This window comes from Pungitius pungitius, chromosome 4, assembly GCF_949316345.1.
Source record: "Pungitius pungitius chromosome 4, fPunPun2.1, whole genome shotgun sequence".
Lineage (NCBI taxonomy): Eukaryota > Metazoa > Chordata > Actinopteri > Perciformes > Gasterosteidae > Pungitius > Pungitius pungitius.
The window spans coordinates 10,051,173-10,074,015 of NC_084903.1; the positions used below are offsets into that span (position 1 = coordinate 10,051,173).

At 41.5% G+C, this 22,843-nt stretch overlaps 2 protein-coding genes and 1 non-coding gene across 3 annotated transcripts; 1 reads left to right on the forward strand and 2 right to left on the reverse strand.

The window, feature by feature from the left end:
- Window positions 1–201: 201 nt before the first annotated feature.
- On the reverse strand, window positions 202–14,395 carry LOC119194144 (transmembrane protein 255B). The gene is made up of 10 exons (XM_062561984.1): window positions 14,258–14,395; window positions 12,789–12,930; window positions 11,855–11,997; window positions 11,702–11,764; window positions 5,641–5,730; window positions 4,336–4,416; window positions 3,898–3,983; window positions 2,835–2,994; window positions 2,064–2,210; window positions 202–1,344 (listed from the first exon to the last, which is right to left on the reverse strand). Exons 2-10 carry the CDS (start codon window positions 12,850–12,852, stop codon window positions 1,114–1,116), a joined length of 1,065 nt encoding a protein of 354 aa, XP_062417968.1. The 5' UTR covers window positions 12,853–12,930; window positions 14,258–14,395; the 3' UTR covers window positions 202–1,113.
- Window positions 14,396–14,420: 25 nt separating this feature from the next.
- LOC119224643 (uncharacterized) lies at window positions 14,421–15,983 on the reverse strand. The gene is made up of 3 exons (XR_009956059.1): window positions 15,879–15,983; window positions 15,087–15,290; window positions 14,421–14,580 (listed from the first exon to the last, which is right to left on the reverse strand). It is a non-coding gene; the product is annotated as an uncharacterized LOC119224643 (transcript).
- Window positions 15,984–18,294: 2,311 nt separating this feature from the next.
- On the forward strand, window positions 18,295–22,792 carry LOC119229020 (potassium-transporting ATPase subunit beta-like). Its single transcript, XM_037489102.2, has 7 exons — window positions 18,295–18,637; window positions 19,318–19,446; window positions 19,533–19,646; window positions 19,728–19,933; window positions 20,056–20,118; window positions 20,547–20,639; window positions 22,126–22,792. The coding sequence occupies exons 1-7, from the start codon at window positions 18,526–18,528 to the stop codon at window positions 22,282–22,284; spliced, it is 876 nt and encodes a 291-aa protein (XP_037344999.1). The 5' UTR covers window positions 18,295–18,525; the 3' UTR covers window positions 22,285–22,792.
- The last annotated feature ends 51 nt before the right edge of the window (window positions 22,793–22,843 follow it).

Below are 22,843 nucleotides of genomic sequence, written 5' to 3' on the forward strand. Positions count from 1 at the left end.
TCAAATATATATATATTTTTAAGGCAAAACACTATGAAAACTGGTTCTGGAGTAAGCTTTGCTGGAACGTTATATTGTGGAAAGAAAAATAAACTTTTTAGGAAATAAAAGTACTGCTACATGGGGGGGTTGATATCAACCTTCTCATTTAACTCCTTGCAATCAAACTCTTCAATTATACGAGAGACTGATAAAGCCCTTACTCAATCTTTATTTTGTGTGCATTGTGTGTATTTCTTAAATGTGACTAATACATTTTGTTTTTTTAAAACAGCTACAGCGTCTAATCCCACAGCAGTTAACATGCATCTTCAATAATACAGTGTGTTGACTTAAAGTTCACATTAGATGATCCACACTTACATAATGAAATAACAGCAATATCATTGTTGTTTACTCTACATTTCACATTTCAAGAAAGCCCTTTTTAGTACTTACACATTAGTTAATATATAGACAGACAATGATGACTAACTTCAGTCTAGACAAATTAGAATAGGAACAACTATCAGGTCACAGTCAAGTATACCACTATACACCTATTCACGAGTCACATGGAAGCTTCTTATGGTTAGCTTTTTTGGAAATACACCTTTGCTTTCTTGCTGAGAAACATGGCATCTTACCAAAAAGTACAGAATTAAACTTCATTTTCTGTGCAGATTAAACTATGGAAATATCTCAAGATAATTATTGAGATTTACGGGCTCTGGCGGGCCAAGGTTTTATTCTTAGCAGTTTCCCCCTCGTTTTCAGTCTTATTGCTACGCTGCTAGCTGTGACTGAAGAAAAGGGGAATCAGTCTCCTCGTTTAACTCAAGAGACGCAAGAAACACCAAAAGGCAAAAAAGCATGTTTCCTTTAAAGGAATTCACATGAAATACCTTACTCGTGTCTATATAATCACACTACATAGCTATAGATCTGTGTCTCTCCTCAGGGCCACCACGTGAAATGTAGCATATATATATATATACACACCACTGTGTAGTAGAGAAGCTCACTGTTTGTTTTCCATCTACAAGGTCACCTATGAAATGCATCGTGCTGCATTCAGTCCGACCAGATGGAGATGGAATTTATCCATCTTGCCCCAGATGTTAGTCTCGTGGCTCAGCAGGCGTACGGTGGCGGCTTCTCAAAGGGGCTGTAGGCGGATCCGTAGAGGACGGGGGCGTTGGGTGTCAGCATGTAGCCGCCTGGCTCCTGGGTGGCCCCCTGAGGCTGGGGCTGAGTCTGAGGGGGCTGCTGGCTCTGGTTCTCCTCGGAGAGGCAGCAGTTAGAGGCAGAGCCTCCCTCGGGGATCATCTGGGGAGTAGCAGGTGGCTGATAGTTGCTGTTGTGCTGTGGGAGAGGTGAACAGACAGGGAGTGGTAGCTTGCACTGGTATGTGGAAGTACGGCCAAAGATACCTAAGTTCATTCCTGACATTTTCATGTGAGGCCTGGTTTGTATCCTCCTTATGATCTACGCTCTGACTGCTGACACACATAATGGCATTGCTGACATTCTAGCATGTGCGTTTGCTTAATTATGTGTGTGTTGGCCTGATCGTTGCATAAGTGCACAATGAGTAGATGTTGGCGAATGAAAAGTTACAGGGTGATGAAATCAATAACAAGTCATCCAGAGGGAACGTTTCACAGTGCGACAAAGAAAGTCAGGATAACCAAACTGTTGGATTCATCCCCTGGGCACCACGAATGTCAAAATGTCATAGTAATCAATCAAATAGTTGGATAGATGGACGGACGAATGATCTTAATGAGTGAACAGGGTTTGCCCTACGTCCACGTGTTTAGGGGCAGATATCCCCATTAGGAAGGTGATGTGGCAGCAATGAAAGATGAATCGTTTTGTTGTTCTTATTCAGCCAAAACATGAGTGATAATGTGCTGCTCATGTGGTTTCCAAACTAATACACTGGAGTAGGAGATCGGCCTGTTCCACAGAATTAAGTCAGCCAAATTAAATCCAGCCATCACTGATTGGTTTATTCACACGGTGGCTTTCCCTCCCGGGTGAACATGTGTCTTCTGTGGGTGATTCTCTCTGTGTTGTACCTGCATGTTTGTTGGATAGTTGGGGTAGGAGGGCAGGCTTTGTCCTGAGGGGCAGAAGCCAGCGTAGCTGACCATGTGCTGCGTCGGGTTGTACAGGATGTGGGGGGCCGGAGTCGGGCTGGCGGCCACCTGCGGAGTCGGCTTCTGCTGCAGGAAACAATAAAATCGTGGTTACACAGGAAAGATACTTTTCATTGTGTAAGAGGTAAATGATGTATGATCAGTACGGAAAATGAATAAGATCAAAGATGTGAGTTTCTTTAACTCATAAGATGAATTTTTAGTTCTTTCATAGATGTTGAAAAAGTGAAACCAAACACGATAATACACTTTATATTTCAACAAAGCTTTCTTAAAGTTAAAATAAATAAATAAGGGAACATAGTATTCAACACAGTGCAGCAGTTTGTGACGAGTTGTGGAAAGCAAATCGATCAGATTCCACCTTCAGTGACACGTGTAACCTTGAACAGCTTTGAAGCCAGCTGCAGTGAGCGAGTTGCCTTTTCAAATAAACACGTGGAGCTCAGGAATTACACACAACAGATGTTTTACGATGCGGCCTGCAGGCATCATGGGAAGGTAAGTATAGTTTTAAGGCACAAGTGTATTGAAAAATCCCTCGTCACAGTCTTTGTGAGCCATGCACTACATCAAATATAAATATTCCTCTCAGCAATCCCACTGCTTTCACGTCTTCTTAATCATTTTCTTTTGCCGAGTACAAGTACAGATGCAGCCCAACTGCCTCTTTGCTCGACCGCCGCTCACCATGTCCTTGTACGCTCCGAGGATCGCGGCGGTTATGATGCCCAGGAACAAGCCCAACACGTTGAGCACCACCGAGGCCCACAGCAGACGGTGCAGGTGGATCACATCCCAGCAGCTGCTGACCCCGGTGAAGGCGTAGTACTGTGTGTGGAACTCTGTGCTGTAAGGTGAAGAGAGCAGGAGGCAGAGCTAAGCGTAACGTGGCAAAGACAACTTGGGCTTTGCATTTCACTCGGGGCCCTACGTCCCAGAGCGTGTGCACCAGAGACCTTCTTCACAGCGGGACTGGGGATATGCCTCCTCTGCTCCATTATCGTATCAGAACTGTCTGCTGCCAGGTAATGCTTAATAAAGGGAAGCTCTCTTTTTTTTTGGATAATACTTCAAGAAAACTACAGTCAAACAAAATGCCGTGCCATAACGCTTACGGCAATCATTTTCCAAAACACTTGAAGGAGGGAAGGAAGAGGAACAATCCCTCTCACTGTCCATGACTTCATTGGCCCACCAGGCAGCCATTCATCAGCCTAATAACCAAAGAGGAACTTTTTGGGGAAACTCTTCCTCTTTGGTGTGTGTTCATGGAAAACTCTCAACATCCTGCTTTTACATGTTGGCCGTGGAATAGGAACTTCTTAAATGAATGCAAGAAATTGCCAAAATCACGAGGGGGATTTTTTCCAGCAGTGGAGCTGTAGATGTAACTCAAATAGAAATCTAGAATGCTGTTTTCACATCGCTCTTTACTGTAGTATCTATATTTTATCACATTGTTATTGACAATAATACATTCACCCAAACATATTCACCCACACTCCAGCAAGATTGAAGTAACCGAGATAGCTACTTTAGTGTAATTAAATGAATTGTTGTTGTCTGGGTGTAAAATGTTGAAATAAAAAGTGTGGAAATACTTTGCCTTAATGTAAAGCACATGCAAAATGGAAGGTAATGGGATGTAAACATACACCCAGCTGTATGGTCTGTGCTTGTCCCAAGTAAGTTGCAGCTGCACGGATAAATGTTAAACAAATGCCAAAAAGGGGGGGGGGGGTCTTCTCACCTCGCACAGTTGTACAGGTAGCAGCAGTAGCAGGTGTTGCTCCTCAGCTTCAGCTTGCAGGCTTTGTCAAACGAACGGCACGTCACCTGCAGCGTGAGAGCTCTGATGAGTTAAAGTGGCTCTCGGAGCTTTTATTCATTTGGGATAAAAGTTTATCAACCCCATGTAATATAATATCCAGAAGTTATATTCTCTTATAGTTTGATGCAAAGTGATGCAGATGCAGTTGTTGCTTTACATGCAGTAGCACCATTAGACCACAAGGTGACGCTGCTCACTTTGTGAATTTGTTGTTATTTAAGGCTTCAATGACAATGAACATATAATCCTAAAAATTAACCTGAAATCCACTTAAAGCATCCTTAACAACACTTAAAAGACAGTAACTGAGACATCAAATTGTACATCTATGATATAATATTTTTGAGTATGAATCACCTCAGTATAGTAGTTGTCGTAGGCGTAGCCCGCTCCACTGGCGTAATAGTCACACATGTCCTCCTGCAAGGGCCTTATGTCCTGTTTGTTACAAAGACAGACCCATTTGTTAAAAACAAAAGCCACACACAACCTAGCATGGGATAAATCAATCCACTTGTCGTACACTACAGCTGAGAGTCAAATGTTTTTTCCTGTTCTTTTCTGGAGTAAATCTGTGTGATTAAATGATGCACTTTTTATATGAACCCTGGTTTGTGTTATTCTCTCGATCCTGCTTCTGCATCTCTGCAGCAGTGAAGGTTTACAGCGCGTGCCGGCTCAAACCCGTCCACTGCACTGACCTCCCAATCCTACAGCATCACATTTCAGCAGGCTCGATATATTGTGAAAGGTAATATAATCATTTTCATTGTCCAAAGCTTCAAGGAGCAATAAATATAAATTTTACCATCCAGTGAGCACAAAATAAATAAATATGCAGAGGGTTTGATAGCATTGTTGATCAATATCAGTGACTCAGTGCCAGCTTTTTAATCTCTTTCTGGTTCATACACATTAAGACTCATTAAAATGCATTACGCTGATGTGACAACCTGAGGTGTGCGTGTCCCCACATCCGAACACAGAGAGCATCTCGGATACTCAGTAAGGAAGCAACAATCCCCTTATTTGACCACTATGAATTTTGAATTTTATCTCCAAATTCAGGTATTTGTAAAAATGTCATTTCTCGTGTAGTAATTTATTATGGGGGTTGTTTCTAGAGAATTTGTCGTTGTCCTCTGAGTGATGCTACAGGGGGACAAATGATGTTAAACTGAACAAATGTTTAATGAGGCCTCTGCTTGTCTAAACAAAGAACCAAATACAAACACAGTGTATTATGAATATGTTTGTATTGGGACAGAGAATGAAAGGGACAATGTATTTGGGAATTACTTAATTTGCTATTATAAAATATTATATGTGCACACATCTGCCCATTGCAAGAATGTTTTCTGGATATCAATTCTCTGTTAAAACATAATGTAATGTTGGATATTTCCCAGCTCATCGGCTCTCTGCAGGTGGGGCACTGGGATTAGTTTGTCTGGACGACAGCTAGCAACAGTTCTATCTGGTTTCCTCTGAAAAGTTCCTGATCTCACTAATGCAACAAGGGCAGCCTTATTGTGCCTCTTTGGGGGCCAAGTTTCTGTCGACCTAAGCGTGTGTGATTCAATTTGGTGTGTAAATGCATTTCTGAGGACAAAAAAAAATGCTCTTTTCCATGCAGGCATCTAAAATACATTTTATACTTACGATGAACTCTGAAGCAATGATCCCGTCCACAATGGCACAGAAGAAAGACGCAATCACTCCCATGCTGATGAATATGATCGATGCCACCAGCTTGAAGAGATCAAGATGGTAAGTTCATTTTCATTTAATAACTTATTTCTCAATGAATATGTCAACATTTCTATATAAGAGAACCATGTATACGTTCCAATCATAACCTTAACACACACACACACACACACCCTGCGTCTTGGTGGGTCCTGATTGGTCGCCTGTAGCGTCTGTCCTGCAGGACGATAAAGGAAATGTACGGCTTCTTGCTCTGCCAACGCAGAGGTGCCTTGTGGGTAAATTTATGGGCACAGTAGAGGCGCACAGGACAGAGGAATGGCCTTTTGTACCAGAAAGGTCAATCTAATTCTCCCAATCTGATGACACACACACACACACACACACACACACAATGTTGCTTATCTCACTCATTTACACAATTCTGCAAACTGAGCCCAAGACTCGAATCCCTGATCAATAACCTTAAATCTGGGACACAAACAATTTGGCTCTTACTGTAAGACAAAGTGCTTTTCTGATATTACATTCTCCCTCACACCAGCAGACCCAGCTGTCTGATCACAGATGTCGGATCGTGAACTTTATCACTGAGCATCGTTTTCTGTCCAATCGCTCCTCCAGGACCGACCGCGCTGCACTAAAGCAGGAGATTAAAAACACACCATTTTCCTTTCATCTAATCTAATGGTAGGGGGTGGAAAGTAAGTTTGTCCCCACAGGTAATAAGTAGTTGTTTTATAGTCTAGCTGTAATTTAAATAATTAATGATGCTTCATTGGCATGAATTACTTATTGGATGCGTGTGTCTTTTGTTCCCTTTACTTGATTTCTGATGCCATTTAGCATGTGTAAATTTTCCTCAAGAGATTTCAATAAAATCCCTTTAATCCATGAAGAGCTTTTTCTGGTTGAAAGATTCTGACAAAAATGAAGTGAGTAACTATTTCTCAGGGATTGTTCTTTCCGGTGGATCGCTTTCTTTGTATTCCTGTATTTTTCGTCCCTTTTTCAACTGAAACCACTAAAACTAAAATAAAAGGTTTTTCCCAACAAGGGATGAGAATCCCAATATTTTTCACTCAAGACATTTTGTGAGAAAATTACAGTTGAATAATAAAGTTAGTCACGGCAGAGTTCTAGTTTGCTGAAAATATGCGTTTTACGTTCGGTGCAATAAATAACTGAATAAATCATTAAATCAAGTAAATGAAGAAAATATTTCAAATAATGCAAAATCATGCCGACCAATAGGACGTGAGCAGGTTCACTTGTTAAAGGTCTTGCACACCTGCTCAGGTGTTTTCACTGATTGACGTCGTGTGGAGCTGTGCTGCAAATCATGCGAGGCTTCAAATGAACATCTTACACAAGCCGCTCTTAAGAATCAGTTTGCTTTGTAGCAGCACAGGCTGAAAAACCTTTTGTAAACAGATATTATTAGAAGGGAAATATAAAAGGAAAAACCCAGAATAAAATGACCTCATAGCCGGATGGAGAAAATAACCCTTTTTTTCCCGGTGGGTTTTATCTGCCTCTGGCCCAGACTTTCCACTTCATTAGCGCTTTAAATGACTCTGCTTTTATGGGCTGCAACTGGGAGATGAGGCCAGTAGCAAAGACAATAGAGCCTGACAACTGCATTACTCCACATTACCTTAGCACCAGCTGCCAGCACATAAAACACCTCAACACACACTCTGTCGCCAAAACCCCTGAATCTCCCTTGATGCTGAAGCACAGAGAAAAACCAAATGCTGTAAAAGATGAGACTCACAGACTTACTGAGGGTGGTTTTCTGCTCTGAGGAGTCGAGTCACCGAGGAAGGTTTAGTGGAAAGTAAGTAGAATTACTCAAGTGTTTAACTAAATCACATTTGTGGTGGTTTCAAAAATTACCATTTTATGCTACTTTAGACTTTGACTCTGCCAAATTTGACGTAAAAATATTTTACTTTTTATTCAACTGCTTTTTATTGAACTACTACAAATTACTTTACAAATGTTAGTTTAATAAAAAGATTACTATAAAAGTCAATCCAACTTTAGTGGATTTAGTGGACAGTCTGTACTTTTCCGTCAGTAGTATTTTTAAATGAAGGACTTTTACTACTTATAAATGCAGTTTTTATATGGAGGTATTAGTAGCATTTCTTAAACCTGAAATTACTTGTATGGCCAATTAGGGGCAGCAGAAACAAGTAGTGAATACAACATTGATGTCATCCCTTTTTAAGCTGATTTGGCACAATTAGTTGCTTTTTTACACATCAAGTTGATTTGGACCAACATTATTATTCATTTGGAGACTTGATCTCGTCCACTTAATGAACCTGAGACCATTATAACTTTTATTTTAGCTCCGTGTTTGGTCTCTATCGTGTCCTGAGGGAAATTTCTAACCCTTTTGGTTCTTAATGAACCGCTTCGTTGTAATTGTTGACTGTGTCTCCCTGTCGTTCGGTGTGGGACAGATAGTTTAAGTTTATTTCTTTCAGATTTTTCATTGTTAGGGACCAAAAAAGTCTTCAGCTGGACAGCTAAACAAAAACCAGAGACTCGCTATAAAGCTCAGTGAAATGTATAAAACCTTCAGATTCAGATAATAATTTTGCCTGGGTTTATTATTTTCATATTCAGCCACTGAAGAACAGAGGGACACATCGGATGAAACTTGGGAGTAGAAGATATCAGGGACAAAAGAGATAAAGAAACAAAGCCGAATTGTATGGCTTCAGTAGAGACACCCATCAGGTCGTGTAACTTCAGTTACTGACCGCTGCAAGGTCTTTCTTCCCCCTGCTCTGTGGTCCAGTGACCAATCACCAACACAGCTGGACACTCTGGTAATAAGAAACTTGTTGGGTAAAATACGGCCCTTTAAAAAGGTTCACCGTTTGCGCACTTCAAGGCTGCAAGGTGAGCGTAAGGACGACAGGGAGATGCAGGCAGTGACTTCAGAACAAAGAACATGAGCTACATGAAGCGTTTAGTCGTAAAGAAGTCAAGGTCCTTTTATAGCTTTGAAGCAAGAAGTCAAGGAGGCAGAATTTCATGCTCCACCATCATTTAAAACGTTTTAGAGAACAAGATCAGACAAAATGAAAAGTGTCCAAATTGAGGTTGATAAGATAAAAACTTGTTTTTCAAGAGATGTCAGTGAGCACAAATGTGTGTTTAACTGCAACGCACCACACATTTGTGAAATGTGTCTCTTGGGAACATAAATTAATGAGAGCAAAACGTCTTCCATTCCATTAAACCAGATAACACTGATTTCTTTGGTGGATAATTACAGGTGATGGATTAATTAGTTTTGTTGGTGGTACTTTTTGTATCTATTTATTCTATTGGGCTCATTGTACAGTATGCAAGTAGATTTTTTTGTTCACTCTGACATTGAATTTCTTTCATCTGTTGTTTTAGTGTTTTAGTTTTGTAGTAAATAGTTTAGAAAATGGACTACAGTAGATCTGAATCCCTAAGCTGAATTTATCTGGTCATTTTTACACAATTACAGTACAAACCCTCTTCAGCATTGGTAAGTATATGTTAACATGTGCATTTACAAAGTGGCTGAATTACTTACTCAGGTGCCAACAATCAAGTGATTTATGCACCTGTTACAATGAACGAAAAGGCCCCAATTATGTACTCACACAACAGCAATATGCACTGTTTGTACATAAAACATACTCAAGTAGGGTGTCCTGTGTGTTCATAATTCATGGAAACTAATAGACAAAGTTAACTTGTTCCTGTTTACAGTTCAAATTAAAATAGTTAAATTAGAATTGTTTCACATGTTTGTGAAGTAGTAACCACACGGTTGTGGAGTCGGGGGAGCGAAGGCCCGACAGGTCCACGCCGTAAGGGGAGAGCTCTCAGATGTCCTTGGCATTGTGGGCATGTTGGTTACACTAGTTGTTCTTTAATGAGCACGCCCGCCCTGCCAGCCGGCTCTCGTGTTACGGGGCCGAGCGTCGGACACGGGGTGGGAAGGAGACACCTGCGTGAGAGGAGCCCCGTGGGCCACACGGGCCTCACAAGAGACACCGTAGACCGCCGCCAGCGTGGCAGCGATCTCATCATTAAAGTTTAAAGCACAGACCCGGGAGCCCATGTCGGGGAGGCGGGCCGATGCTCCAGGTAGTGAATGCCTTTGGGCGTGTCTCACCCCCCTCGCTCACACATGCACACACACACACACACGCAACCCGACCAGGGAGACAATGCGAGGACCTGAATGTAGGCAGAGCCCACAGGAAATGCTATTTAATAGTCTTTAATGATGCTTTATTTTCCGTTCGGGGATGTTTGCATTATACCACACACGGCTGTAAGGAGGGTGTTGGTGCAGAGGGGGATTAGGCGCGGTAGGCCGCAGCGTAACGTAAGACAACGACACATAAAACATTCACAACACGCACTGACGTCTCGATCACCGTGACAGGTTCACTCCTATCATGCAAAAGATTTATCATGTCCTCTGATAGGTGCCATTTAAAATCTGCTCTAATGTCTGCTATCTGTTTAGCTTTTTCCCCCAGTTGACACATTTAAAACATGTTGTGGCTGTGTTTTCTAACATTACACTGCACACAAGTAGTTCAATGTACATTTGGAAGTTTTACCTCTGAGCTGTTAACACCTGTATTTATTCGTTTATGAAGGATAAGTCAAGTTAAAGTTAAAGGATTTTAGAATTTGCCTTGAAGCTTTAACTAAATATCTCCTCTATTTATACCTTGTCACTCCTTTTTTTCTTTTCCACCCACCTTTTAAGTACTGTAGTATACAATACATGCTAACGGAGAATAGAATGTTTCATCAGAGAAACAATTTGAAAGGAATAAAAGAGCCATTGAGAAACGGAATTATGTAATAAAACTATTCCCATAAACTTCCAAACTTCTTACATTAGATAATAATCAGGACATATCACCCCCTGAAAAACAAGGACTCTCAATCTGCTAAAGTTTCTGTGTCACTGGTGTCCTCTTCAATCCTTGCCGGGTCTCATGTCCTGTGAATGTGATACTGACTCCAACATTAGGAAACGGTTTCCGCTTCAGTTTCCCCCGGCTCTTCAGCATTTGCTACAAATGACGCAGATTGGAGGTCAGATTTTCAGCTTCTGTTTACTTTAATTGTGATTTATTTCTTTTAGAGCAGTGCAAAGGTCTCAAAGTGGAGTTTCTAATTTCCATTCTTTTACTTTTTACCAAGTTAGAACGAGAATCATGAAAGAGTCAATAACCGTTTCAGACAGGTCTTCAGTCCACCTGGAATTGGCTCTGTTGGACAGAGAGGCGCTTTGATTGTGTTATACTTGTGTCCCTTTCTGAAACAATGCAGCTCTGTCAGCAACTGACCAATACTAATGTAATTTCCCCTCTTGCCGATCACATTCACTTCCCTCGACCACAAACCCAGTCGTGTGCTCTGACCGGGCCACAAGGACAAAGAACACATTACGGCTGCCATCGGCTAATCGGATTTGCCTCTTGCTCATAATAGAGCAATTTCCCGTAAAACAGTTTAGTGAATTTGCAAAGTTGGTAACATAATCTTCTAATTCACGGGGTATATATGTCCTGTATTCCAGGAACAGGTAAACATTATGAAGCTTGAAAAGCTGACAAAAAAGCTACAAACAACTCTGGCTGTTGTTGTAAACAAAACAAAAAAGGGCCGACGATCACGATGAAAGCATGAAAGCTACATCATGTAACATCAGTAGAATCCTCTTTGGCTGCTTGAGCGCAGCAGAACAAGCTGTTAACCAATTTTGACCTTTAAAACTTTTAATAAGGCGTCTTTAGCTTAATGCTCCACTCACCTGCCAGCTTTCATTGTCAAATGTGGCTGCTAAATAATAACATACCAAATATGCATGCAACAATAAGACTCTGGTTGAAGTTGAGTATAGTGGAGGGGTCTAAAGGAAGACCATTAAGGTGTCACATGGGATGGAACGATGATGAGGTGAGAGCCAGAGGAACAGACTCACCATGGGTCTGCGGTTTTCCACCAGGTGGATGCCAACAATCCCCAGAAAAGCTCCAAAACTCAGCTGTAGGGAGATGAAAGTGGAGGTTTTTAACACAAATTGGTTTACGGTTTGAGAACGTGAGACGGGAGGGGGGTGGTGTCCGTCACTCACAGTGATGCCGGCGTAGTATCCAGCCACAGGCACGTTGTCTGTGCGAGTGGCGGAGATGAGACCCACAGCAAGCACCAACAGAGCCAGGGCCAGCAGGGACACCGTCACCCACAGGGCCGCTTTCCTCCGCCGCAAGTACTGAGCTGGGGATGAGTGACAGGAGAGCTCTTTGCATTCACTTCGCCCTGCAACCTCTGGATGACACTCGACCTCATTCTCAATATAAAATCTCAAACTCTGCAGAACCTAAACATATTTAAATGATTGCATCATACTATTATTTAATTTCTTGGTGGAGGAATACAGATAATTTACTTACTTAAAAGTACCACTACAACATCATGTAAAACAAGTGCAAACCCTGCACTCATATTCTCACTTAATTACTTATCAAAATGTACGGAAAGATCCAAAGGGCAAAAGTACTTTGTCTACTCAATCCTTGCCTACTGTAGAATGGCTTCATATAATTTGTCTGGTTTAATTTCCCCAATTACAAGACGTCTTATTACATATGCATGTTGTTGGTTTTGTCATTAATATCTCTTTTTTTTAGTCTATCTAAGGTTTCGTAGATTGCTTTATTAACAGTGGTAATTATTATAATACATATTTTCCAAATCTTAATCAGAAAAGTAACCAGTGGTAGAAGATATACTGCAATACTTCAGAAATTCATGTTTGAGGTACACCTGAGTAAATACTCTCCGCCTCTGAAGACGAGCGAGGAGCTTTCTAAGAATTTCTAAAATGAATTAGACACAAATGATCCAGTGTTTGCTTTCCAAGTTCTCTTTTCATTGAGTTTAAAGACACTATAAGAAAAGACATGTTATGAATAAGGTGCTGATAAGATTACAGATGCTACGTTAACTTGCAGCTTCATGCAGAGTGCGGTTAGAAGAGCTCAGGATGACAACATGTCGGAGCCTACCTGATGGATCCAGTACTTGTGTCGCTGTTTGCTGAATTGTCCGCTGCGTTTCAGGCTGCTGCATTTTGCCTCAATCTGGATGAATTATCTTTAGAAATGGATGAAAGCAGCGCGGGCAGCTAAAGGGAGGCGTCTTCTGTCCCTGTAGATTTAAAACACAATCCTCCTCAGGCAATACGCTGCGAACAAGATGCTTCCTTCTCTCACAATTTAAACATGTTATGTTAAATACGATTGTAGTTTCATATTGATTTTTACAGCTGATCCGGAGCACAGACAAGTTCAACTTTTCTTCTATCCTCAGAGAGAGAGATTGAGAGATGGGGAGAGAGAGAGAGAGAGAGAGAGAGAGAGAGCGAGAGAGCGAGAGAGAGACCAATCAGCTCTCTGCATTCACCAGCCATCAATTATTTAATCATCTATCTTACATAAGTTTAATTCAGCTTTTGGACTGGGCTCAAATATTCACAGTATATTTGGGTAAACTCTATATTATATTCTTATAGTGATTTGAGTTTTATTGATGTGTTTTTCTATATATTACAGTGAGTTTTAGTGTCCACAGGCTGGAACATCCCTGGTATGATGCTGCAGCGTGGATGCGAGGTTACAGTGCCCTCCATTGGTCAACTTTAAAAACAAGCCTTGTGGCCTTTTATTTATTTATTCTGTTTTTAAAATATAAAACAAATGATTGATAATGTTGGACACTACATAGAGCTTTTATTATTCATTTACAATGCAGGAGAGCGTTTCTTGTAACTTGTGATAATTCATAGTGGCAATATAATTTATGTATTGTGTAAACTGTGAAACTTAAAGTACTCAATAAGTTGATCTACAGAAAATGAACTAATTAATTACTTAATCATTTCACCTGCTTTTTGTCTTCTTCCTTTTGAGCTTGGCTTTCTCTAACTTCTATTTCTATTTCATTCAAATAATTTGTCGTATTCAGATGTTTAAAGGTTTTGGGTTACCAAGCAATATGAAGCTATGCATGAGATCCCTGACACCATAAAGTACCGAGCTATCAATCTCAAATAACAAGAGCATTTCAGGTGTCATAAGAGTCACAAGAGTCCAAAATAAGGACGTCAATGCGTTTGGCCGAGCCTGTAATCCGCGATGACAACAATATTTGGGTGATTGCGCTCATGGTTTTAAAATCGGTGGCAGGGCTTTGATCGGTAGTTTTGTGCAAAATCTTTTTCTTTTTCTGTCCTTTCACCGTGGCGCTTCAATCACCATGGTAACTAGGGAAGCAATAGCATCTCTTGTTTTCAAGAGTACCCCAACATTATGTATATTTACTGCATCAGTGAAGCCTCGTGACCCTCTTCAGTTCTTTGCACGTCACATGGAGCTCAAATTAACGCTTAAATGATCCTCAAGCCACACTTTAAAAGTGTCTTACTGAATGTTCACCTTATCTATTAGACTGCAGTCATGTAAAATAGTTCACTAACAGCTGGGTGTTTCTTTGGTCATCGTGTTGTCATGACAACGTGCAGGTGGAGGACTTGGCCGGCTGCTCCAGGGTCGATTCCCGCCGAAGGTCCTTGGGCAAAGCGTCATCTGCTCCCCAGAGCGTGAGCTCGCCGTAGATCCCCATCTCGATCATTTCCTCCTGCCTGGGGATGGAGATGTTCCCAGAGGCAAACTCGTTAAAGAAATCCTCGTCCTTGTGTTCAAGCTGCACGCCTCTAACCGTGGAGAGGGCCCCGACGTGGTGGACGTCCTTGCCGTAAACGAGTCTTCGAGTTCGGCAAAAAGGGGGGGTCGACGATCCCTAAGGATGAGCATAAAACAATCCTTTCAACACATTGAACTCAACGGAAAAGTGTTTGTATTCAACCGGGTGCCAGCACAGAACCTTCATCAGTGGGTTTTACCGAACGGATGAAAACACGCAAAGATGGATTTCTGTCAATTATCCAATAAGATTCTGACAAAAGTCATGAACATGTTACCATTTTGAATGGCAAACAATGTTTAACAAGAAAAAGAGCTTAAAAACGACATGACTTGTATGAAACAACAATAGAAACCCTCGTTTTGTGTGAACATTGGAGAAGTGTTTGCGTTTTAAAAACATAATTGATTGTAGAGAAAGTCGAACCATAACATTATTCAAGATGCATGTACTGAAGGTTCAATAAATTGTAAGTATGCAATAGTGAAATACTTTCAAAATGAATAATTAAAAAGTAGTTAAAACTGTAAAAGCTGGAGAAACAGATATATGCAAACAGACAAAACTGGTAAAATGAAGAAACCTTGATGATATGAACAGACCTGCGTTGAGTTTCCTCCAGTTGATCTGGCTGAAGAAGGCGTGCGCCCTGATCTCGTCACATGTCCCGTGACGAGAAGCCGAGCCTCTTGTCGACCTCTTTGGACAGCAGACCCTCACAGATGGACCGAGCGCTCTCACTGAACCGCGGTGGGTACGATACCGGATCCATCAGAATACACCTTCTTCACCACCTTATTCTCCAACTCCAAACAGCACAAAAAAGGATCCTCTTAAAAGTCTGTAGAACATTCTGAAGGAATAACACTGAATACGCTGTACTGTGAATCCTCTACAGTACAGCGTACTATGTTAATAATTTGTACTTTGCACCGATTTATTTAAAAATTGGAGGGTCAGTCAGATTCCCTGTTGTGGAGGCGTCTAATTAAGTGTTGAGAGCAGCTTGGAGCATTTCATCTCTTAGCCAATCAGGGTGCACCGACGCACTTTGTTTCGGAGTAAATAGAGATGGGGAATAATATGATACATTCTTGATTTAATGCAAACCTAATTAGATCAGATTCAGCCAGAAACTCTGGTCTTTGAGTCTTTTCCAAAATGGGAGACATTGTGAAACATAGCTGGTGTGAACATTAAAGACAGCCCCATTCTGAGATGTGTTTCTTGAAGGATTCCTGTATTATTACTCTTTTAAGGCTTCTTCACGATCATCTAGAGAACAGTACAGTTTTCCCCACAGAACTTTTAAGTAAAATATTCCACTTGTAACAAAAAACTACTACACAGTTACAGTTACTTACTACTTTTATTTATGTAAGGAGTATGAGTACCTCCTCCACCACTGGTTCAATGATGGCCTCGTCTTTCACTGTAGTGTCAGCATCAGGCCACAGTAAGGCAAAGCTGAGCCATGAAGTCTTTTTTTTAAATCCGTACTGAATTACATTTGACTTTACTTGACAGAAAGAAATACCAGCTGGAAGACTGTGAGAAGAGACAAAGAGCCCACCAAAAAAAGTGTGTTTAAAACACACAACGAATATAAAACCAGGTCTAATATTTGTGGATAAAACAAACAAGTCATACACAGAATACCTTTTCTCCTCGGGTCCTGAAAGGTCCCTTAGCAGCCATGAACTCATACAGACCCCCAAAGTGAAGTAGAAGTCGTACTCTTCTCCTTTAAGCAGCTCAGGAGCCATGAAACCTTCCGACGATAGAAAAGAGGTCACGACCTTTCGTGAGTTAAGTCCTTAACTAATAATCAAATAAATCTGCATGAATACTGTATCTCTTAAAACTAAAATATTGAGATCAAAGAGTCACATTATGAGATTTCCCTACATTAAAGATGCAGCTGCTACTACTGAAACAGTAACTCACGTGTACCCCTGTCACTTGAGAAACTATTTTAATATTTGGGAAACTTTTACAACACTTCATTTAAGGGTAAAGTACTCATTCTAACTTCAACATATTCATTGTATTGTGCATCAAATGCAGTTTTTTAACACTAAGCACTACTATGCATTAAGCTATCTAACATACTTGCAGAATACTTGAACACAGTATGTTTACCATTGCTCCAACTGAACTGGCCGTGGCCAGAGTTTGAGAAACACTTAATTTCTCCAGGCACAACAACACACTGTTGTAGGTTTCGGTTGTCGTCCACAGATCCTGTTGTGAGAGCGGCTAAAACCATAAATATTTTATCTCGGTATTGTTTAAACTGTACCTGGAGTCCCGGCGTAACCTTTGATTTTGAACTGACCATCAGCCAGCTCGACAGCCAGACCAAGGTCAGAGATACGCACGTTACCGGGGAGAACAAACACACACCTGGGTAAAGTCAAGAGCTGTGCGCGTCACTGATACCAGTGTTGACCCGCAACAATGCGCCTGTGACACGTTCACCTGTAGTGGGACGATAACTGAGAGACGTCCTTGTGTAGGAAGGGAGACTGAGAAGTGTAATTTAGCGTGTTTGACCTCAAGAGGACAATAATGAGACAAACCTTTCAAAGTGAAGGGAAGAGACTTCCATTTCTTCCCTTCACTTCCCAGTCAGTTTAATATATATATATATATATATATATATATATATATGCCCACGTGTTATTCACTTAGGTGAGATGATGAGAAAGACACCGCCTGTGTCTCGCTTAAGGCAGCTTGCCTGGTTCTGTTTTAAACTCCAGGAAGTCCCTGAGTACAACCACCTAATTTAAACGATTTAAACAAAAACGAGACATAACGTGTTCATCAGTGAGCTTTTGAGCTGCTGTATTGTCCCACCTTTAAGCACAGCCGTTCCCACAAGCACATTTATAAACTGTTAATAAAAATATTGTATTGGTCCAAAAGATAACAGTACCCCATAATTCACTGTTAAACCAGTATGGTGTGACCTCGAAAAGCAGCGTAACAACTTAAATACGTGGAAATAATGAAACACAAGACTACATTACATTTTTAGCATATTATCATGATTGGTACTCACGCTCTAGGTTGGATTCAGGGTTGGCCCGGGCCATCAAAGCTGCTGCGGGCTGAGGTGTAGGCAGAGTTGGCCACCGCTGTCGTCGTGCCACCGATATCCATGGCAACGCAGTTGAAAAGAGTGGGGCTGGAGAAATATGTGCAAAAAGCCAAAGAAGACAAGATGCATGAGTTGAGGTGACCAGATGGCACAGAGAGCAGGAAAGCAGATGATTATATGCGAATAATTCCCAGATAAGAACAAGATGAACTCTTCAGAAGCAGAGGATAGTGTACATCCAACCGCTTGCTCGCTGCATACTGAGAGATCAGTGTTTCCATCTGTCGTCAGGGCTGGTAATGACATGAAGCTGAGAGGGAGAGAGAGATGTCAAGTTGAAGATGTCACCTTTGACTTTGGGAATTTGTGATGGTATAGTTCTTAGAATTTTGAACATATCTATAAAAATATATTTATGATATCCAGTCCCCTTAAATTGTCCTCCTTTACAAGTCGAGGACAAAGCCAATGTATCAACCCCAGGGTCGTCTCCCCGGCGCGTTAGTTAGGTTTAAATGTGAGCCAATCATATGCAGTCGTTCACCTTGACTGTTGCTATTAGTAACCCATGCTTTCCAAGGTGATCCTCAGGTCCCTCTGAGGAGGGAAGGAGGTTAAAAGAGGGAAGTAGCCCGTTTCTACTTTGTCCCTCCTCAGCCTCCCTACACGCAGCATCCCCACCTTATCTATATTATACCGCCTTATAAATACTGAGTACCAGATAACAATTCCTCACACTCTGGAGCGACGTCCAGGGAGTTCAAGCTTAAGTTACTGTAAGAGACCATGAAACAGGGCCCGAAAAGATAAAAGCACACACCTGAAAGGAGGAGAGAGGAGAAACAGATATCACTGTCTGAATCTCACTGTCAGTGAGGGAGAGAGGGAGATAAGTAAAGGTAAAACGAGTGAAGGGAAGAGAAGGTCTGTTCATCATGGCCGCCTTGAAGGAGAAGAGGAATTGTGGGCAGCGATGTGAAGACTTTGGCCGTTTTGTCTGGAACTCCGATGAAGGGAAGTTAATGGGGAGAACACCAGAGAAATGGGGTAAATATAACGTCATTAACCTCTCTTTTGCAACATTAAATATCGTAATACAGAGACCTTACGCCACATGTTTTTTATAAGACTGTTGTTTGTCGCACTGCCAAGTGACATTCATTCACTGCTGGTGAGGGTCTACTTACTGCTTCCTTTTTGTTACCATTGCTACAAAACATTTAGAAAAAATCTATTTCCAATATCTTACAATGGGTTACTTTTTATTTATTACTTGTTGAGTTTTTTTGTGACACTAGCTAAACTGGCCATGCTGCCTTCTTCCAACACATAAACATGGAAATATAAAAGATATTTCGAAAATAAATAAGTCATGTCGTGTGTCTGTGTGCGCGTTACAGTGAAAGATAAACACCCATCATTAACTCATGCAAAGTGTTCAGTGTCATGTGAATATCACCACAGGGAGTGTGTATGTTTGCAGAGAGATAAGCCTGACGTTGTGATAAGCTTTTTCTTTTGTTCCTCTGCCCTCTGTCTGATTTTACAAATCAGATTAAATTTAGTTCGTATCGACAGTAGAAACCGTGACCTCTGTGAAGGTGGACATTCGTTTTTCAATGTCTCTAATTGACTTTACACACTAAGCTTTAAAACGAGCATCAGACCGAGGGCCCAAAAACATGTAACGCTGACTGTGTGTTAGTAATAAAAACTCTGGTTCACAGTGTACATCAGTCTGTATTATGTGGCCTTCTACGCGGTGATGACGGGCCTCTTTTGTCTGGCCATCTGGACGCTCATGTACACGTTGGATCCGTACGCCCCGGACTACCAGGACCGGTTAAAGTCTCCGGGTAACCCAACAGCAACCACATGAGTTAAGACAGGAACAACCTGAATGAGCCCTTAGTCAACCAGCTGTTTTGTTGCCTCTGTTCAGGGGTCATGGTGTGGCCAAACACGTACGGGGAGGAGATTGTTGAAATCTCCTACAACACATCAGACAAGGCCAGCTGGATGAAGATGACCAACATCCTCAATGACTTCCTGGAGCGTTAGTATTTAGTTACTCAAACCTTCTGTACAGGCACTTTAAAAACATTTCAGTCGCTGACTTTCTGTCTGTTTCTGTCAGCGTACAATGACACCAAGCAGCTTGAATGTAACAAACATAACTGCACGAGGGGAAAGTACTTCATCCAGGACACCTTCTCTGCCCCGAACCACACCAAGTGGGTGTGCCCCTTCATGCAAAGCATGCTGGGAGCCTGTTCAGGACATGAGGACCGGACCTTTGGCTACAACTGCACCATGCCTTGCGTCATCATTAAGATGAACAGGGTAGGTTTATTCCAAAAATAACCCTCTGAGCAAATTTGGAAAAGTTTGATCATGCAGTGTATGGACAAATATCAGGTTACAGAGTAATGACTAAAGGCTCATTTTTTGTCTTGTCTCTGCAGATCATCAACTTTTTGCCCTCTAATAACACTGAGCATCCTGCTTATGTCAACTGCACTGTATTGGTGAGCAACAACTGCGTATTACAGATTTCACAGGGAATGTGTCTGAAGTTGTACATCTCCTTTTCAGGAAGTATTCCAATGATTTTGTCCTGCATTTCTCTAAAGCTGATTTGTATTCGCTGAATGCGCCAAACTCCCAAAACACTGAATCTTACCTTTCATAAATGCAGCTCTTTTCATTAGAAAAGTGGCCATGTGATTTTGTGAACCAGGGAGTGCTTTCTTGGCCCATACTCCACCCTTCCACCAAGTTTTATACATTTTAGCCAGTATTTCTTCTGAGATCCTGATGACAAACAAAACAAAACCTCCTTGTTGGAGGTAATTAAACAGGCTGCGTTCTACTTGTGGCGAGGAAAAACGTATCTTCCTCAGTAAAATTGGTGCTATCGTTAAAACATTATGAAATTCTGTGTCTATGTACACAGGAAGGACAACACAATGTGGACAAAATTGAGTATTTCCCCGAGGGTGGAAGTATGGATTTATCTTACTTCCCTTACTATGGAAGACTGGCACAGGTGAGTGAGAATCAAGATCCTTTTATGTCCTGTTTAAAAGTAAGCTAAACTAAGCAGTGGTCCCATAAAACAAACTGATTGATAGTTATATACACTCACCGGCCACTTTATTAGGTACACCTGTCCAACTGCTCGTTAACACTTAATTTCTAAGCAGCCAATCACATGGCGGCAACTCAGTGCATTTAGGCATGTAGACATTGTCAAGACAATCTCCTGCAGTTCAAACCGAGCATCAGTATGGGGAAGAAAGGTGATTTGAGGGACTTTGAACGTGGCATGATTGTTGGTGCCAGAAGGGCTGGTCTGAGTATTTCAGAAACTGCTAATCTACTGGGATTTTCACGCACAACCATCTCTAGGGTTTACAGAGAATGGTCCGAAAAAGAAAAAACATCCAGTGAGCGGCAGTTCTGTGGGCGGAAATGCCTTGTTGATGCCAGAGGTCAGAGGAGAATGGCCAGACTGGTTCGAGCTGATAGAAGGGCAACAGTGACTCAAATAACCACCCGTTACAACCAAGGTGGGCATAAGAGCATCTCTGAACGCACAGTACGTCGAACTTTGAGGCAGATGGGCTACAGCAGCAGAAGACCACACCGGGTGCCACTCCTTTCAGCTAAGAACAGGAAACTGAGGCTACAATTTGCACAAGCTCATCGAAATTGGACAATAGAAGATTGGAAAAACGTTGCCTGGTCTGATGAGTCTCGATTTCTGCTGCGACATTCGGATGGTAGGGTCAGAATTTGGCGTCTACAACATGAAAGCATGGATCCATCCTGCCTTGTATCAACGGTTCAGGCTGGTGGTGGTGGTGTCATGGTGTGGGGAATATTTTCTTGGCACTCTTTGGGCCCCTTGGTACCAATTGAGCATCGTTGCAACGCCACAGCCTACCTGAGTATTGTTGCTGACCATGTCCATCCCTTTATGACCACAATGTACCCAACTTCTGATGGCTACTTTCAGCAGGATAAAGCGCCATGTCATAAAGCTGGAATCATCTCAGACTGGTTTCTTGAACATGACAATGAGTTCGCTGTACTCAAATGGCCTCGACAATCACCAGATCTCAATCCAATAGAGCATCTTTGGGATGTGGTGGAACGGGAGATTCGCATCATGGATGTGCAGCCGACAAATCTGCGGCAACTGTGTGATGCCATCATGTCAATATGGACCAAACTCCCTGAGGAATGCTTCCAGCACCTTGTTGAATCTATGCCACGAAGAATTGAGGCAGTTCTGAAGGCAAAAGGGGGTCCAACCCGTTACTAGCATGGGGTACCTAATAAAGTGGCCGGTGAGTGTATATATATGAGATATACCATGTTAACTTGAGAGATTCAAATGTGCTGGTAGAAGGAAATGCTCACTATTTAGCAGTATTAATGCTAAGCTAACAAGATTATTGCAGATTGAGGTATCAGGTATCAAAGAAGAACGTCAATCTGTGCTGTCCCTCCTTCTTCCTGCTGTCCAGCCTACTTACGTCAACCCGCTGGTGGCGGTTCGGTTCAGCCTGGTCAATGGGAAGAAGGCGAAGATCCAGTGCAGAGTGGTCTCCAAAATGATCAGCTACGAAAACTTCCATGACCCCTACGAGGGAAAAGTCATCTTCCAACTGGAAGCAGTGAAATGAGAAGAAATCCCGTAGTTCACGTGTCTACAGATCAGTAGTGACTGTGATTTAACAACCAACAAAATTACTCAACATTTTAGGCCCACAATGTGATGCGTTCATGAAATTGATTGGTCATGTTTTTGGTTTGATTCATGAAGGATTTTTTTTACCCAAGAAAAAAAAAAAGAAATCTTTAAATCTATGTTTTGTTTATATAATTATGTGACCTGTCGCATGGTAACAAACTTCAGAGTATTTGTAACTTGTTACCATCTACAGTACAATTGCTAATAGGATAATGATGACATCACTCCCAAATCTGCTGACTTCAGTGTTTGTGTGTTATCAGCTTACACAATGGAGACACATTGCTAGAAGTATTGATAGAGGGGATCAAAGACTTGTTTTCTTTGGATATATTAGGTTGTTGGTTGCTTTGATTTATATGTTTTACTACGATTTATTTCCAGGTACTCCAAAGAAAGTACTCTGATGACAGAGAAAATAAAGACTACAAGGAGGACAATTCATCTTTATTTATTTTTAATAAATATATATGAATGAATTCAACAACTTA

Bases quoted from the DNA above. Each gene is read 5' to 3' on its own strand.
- LOC119194144 (XM_062561984.1), bottom strand. From the start codon at position 12,852: ATGCAGCAGCCTGAAACGCAGCGGACAATTCAGCAAACAGCGACACAA. The intron at 5,731-11,701 runs GTGAGTCTGTTC...GATCTCTTCAAG, and splicing joins TGGAAAACCGCAGACCCATG to CTGGTGGCATCGATCATATT. The intron at 2,995-3,897 runs GTGAGAAGACCC...TTCACCTTACAG, and splicing joins TACCTGTACAACTGTGCGAG to CACAGAGTTCCACACACAGT.
- LOC119229020 (XM_037489102.2), top strand. From the start codon at position 18,526: ATGGCCGCCTTGAAGGAGAAGAGGAATTGTGGGCAGCGATGTGAAGAC. The intron at 19,447-19,532 runs GTAACCCAACAG...GCCTCTGTTCAG, and splicing joins GGACCGGTTAAAGTCTCCGG to GGGTCATGGTGTGGCCAAAC. The intron at 20,119-20,546 runs GTGAGCAACAAC...CTATGTACACAG, and splicing joins ATGTCAACTGCACTGTATTG to GAAGGACAACACAATGTGGA.